At 44.8% G+C, this 2,397-nt stretch overlaps 1 protein-coding gene across 1 annotated transcript in view; it reads right to left on the reverse strand.

Annotated features, from left to right (window-relative positions):
• Window positions 1-1,105: 1,105 nt before the first annotated feature.
• LOC114568429 (receptor-type tyrosine-protein phosphatase mu-like) overlaps window positions 1,106-2,397 on the reverse strand; it is an 18,371-nt gene continuing 17,079 nt past the window's right edge. The window contains exon 9 of the mRNA XM_028598051.1: window positions 1,106-1,165. Coding sequence (XP_028453852.1) covers window positions 1,106-1,165 — 60 coding nt within the window. The remainder of the gene's footprint in view (window positions 1,166-2,397) is intronic.

Raw genomic sequence — 2,397 nt, forward strand, 5'->3', positions numbered from 1 at the left:
GAGTAGTTCTGACCTATATTTAGGTTAGTAGTGGTGGAGCCCTCTAGTGGTGACCTATAGCCCTCTAGTGGTTGGAGTATTTGGTGGTGGAGTAGGTGTTGGTAGTAGTTCTGACCTATATTTGGGTCAGTAGTGGTGGAGCCCTCAGTGGTGGTCGTAGTGGTTCTGACCTATATTTGGGTGTAGTGGTGGAGCCCTCTAGTGGTCGTAGTAGTTCTGACCTATATTTAGGTCAGTAGTGGTGGAGCCCTCTAGTGGTCGTAGTAGTTCTGACCTATATTTAGGTCAGTAGTGGTGGAGCCCTCTAGTGGTGTAGTAGTTCTGACCTATATTTGGGTATTGGTGGAGGTGGTGGAGCCCTCTGGTGGCGTAGTAGTTGGGACCTATATTTAGTAGTGGTGGAGCCCTCTAGTGGTCGTAGTAGTTCGGACCTATATTTAGGTCTGTAGTGGTGGAGCCCTCTAGTGGTTGTAGTAGTTCTGACCTATATTTAGGTCAGTAGTGGTGGAGCCCTCTAGTGGTCGTAGTAGTTCTGACCTATATTTGGGTTAGTAGTGGTGGAGCCCTCTAGTGGTTGTAGTAGTTCTGACCTATATTCAGGTCTGTAGTGGTCAGTAGTTCTGTGTGGTGGAGCCCTCTAGTGGTTGTAGTAGTTCTGACCTATATTTAGGTTAGTAGTGGTGGAGCCCTCTAGTGGTTGTAGTAGTTCTGACCTATATTTAGGTCTGTAGTGGTGGAGCCCTGTAGTAGTGGTGGAGCCCCTCTAGTGGTCGTAGTAGTTCTGACCTAGTTTTAGGTGGTAGTGGTGGACCCCTCTGGTGGAGTGGTCGTAGTAGTTCTGTTGGGATATTTAGGTCAGTAGTGGTGGAGCCCTCCAGTGGTTGTAGTAGTTCTGACCTATATTTTAGGTGTAGTAGTGGTGGAGCCCTCTAGTATTTAGGTCTGACCTATATTTAGGTCAGTAGTGGTGGAGCCCCCTCTAGTGGTCTGACCTATATTTAGGTCTGTAGTTTTAGTGGTCGTAGTAGGACCTATATTTAGGTCTGTAGTGGTGGAGTCAGTGGTGTAGGTTCTGACCTATATTTAGGTCTGAGTCCTGGAGCCCCTAGTGGTCATAGTCTTTTTGACGGGAGCAACGCAGGAAGTCAGGTGAGGACGATGACTCCTGCACGTGAGTTTTTTAAGAGGGAGTTAGATCTTTAAGTGGCATGTGGTACGTTAGCCTCGTGAGACTGTCCTGATCTGGCGAGCTCCAGTCTTCCACTGACAGATCAGTCTGGCATCTCGAGATAGAGAAATTTTGGAGCCTTTCGCCAAACGACCGACCAATCAGCATTAGTTTTGAGGCTGGTTTAGGTGGTGACCCAACGAAGCGACTGTTCAGTCTAAACAACGTGGAGGCTTCCACGGAGGAGATGAGCGTAGCTATCGCAGCAAGTTTTATCTGAATTAGAAAGTATTCCTTCATCGAAAGAAGAGCTAAAAAAAAAACAGCACTGGAGGCTTTTCTCGGAGGAAAAGATGTTTTGGCTCTTCTCCCGACTGGTTTTGGCAAGAGTTTGATCTGATTGGTTGATTTGGCCCGTCTATCGCCAACTATAGGTGGTGACAGACAGATGGTTTATCCAATCAGCTAACCAGGATTTTTCGGCCCTTCCCAAAAGTTCTCCAACGGAAAGTTGGATATGCCGAGCGAATGGGAAGCGATCCATCTGGTGGAGTCAGGTTAGTGGAACGTGTCAGTGGTGTGTCAGGGGAGGGAGGATTGGTCGAACACAGGACTAGCACCCAGGAGACCAGGGATCGAGTCCCACGGGTGACTTTGTGTTCCGCGACTGATATATCAAAAGGTTGCACGCCTCTGGAGCAACAAGGCAAGGCAGCTTTATTTATATAGCACATTTCAGCAACAGGGCAATTCAAAGTTCTTTACATAAAACATTAAAGAGCAGTTAAACAATTAAAAAAAAACAATAATAAACAAATTAAAAACATTAAAAGACAAGAATAAAATTGATAAGGGGTTAAGTGTCTTCCTCAGGACACATTGGTCGCAGTATCGCAGTGGGAGTTGAACCCTTGTCTCCCACACCAAAGGCACGTGTCATATCCACTGCGCCATCACCACCCGATAACACGCCACGTATATTTCAACAAAATGTTACGTAGTGATGTCAAAATTGTGGCTGATACGATAACCAATATTAATATTACTATTGCTGTTATGGCCGATACCGATATCTAGCGATGCCAATATCTCTGTTTGGAAAACACATTTTTATGATAATCAAATAAAGAAAACGCTTTTTTAAATTTTTTTTTTTTACTTCTGTGATTTATTTTCCGAAATGACTGACCGCTTTTCAGAAGAAAAAATTTATATTTATATAATTATAT

Source organism: Perca flavescens, chromosome 14, assembly GCF_004354835.1.
Source record: "Perca flavescens isolate YP-PL-M2 chromosome 14, PFLA_1.0, whole genome shotgun sequence".
NCBI lineage: Eukaryota > Metazoa > Chordata > Actinopteri > Perciformes > Percidae > Perca > Perca flavescens.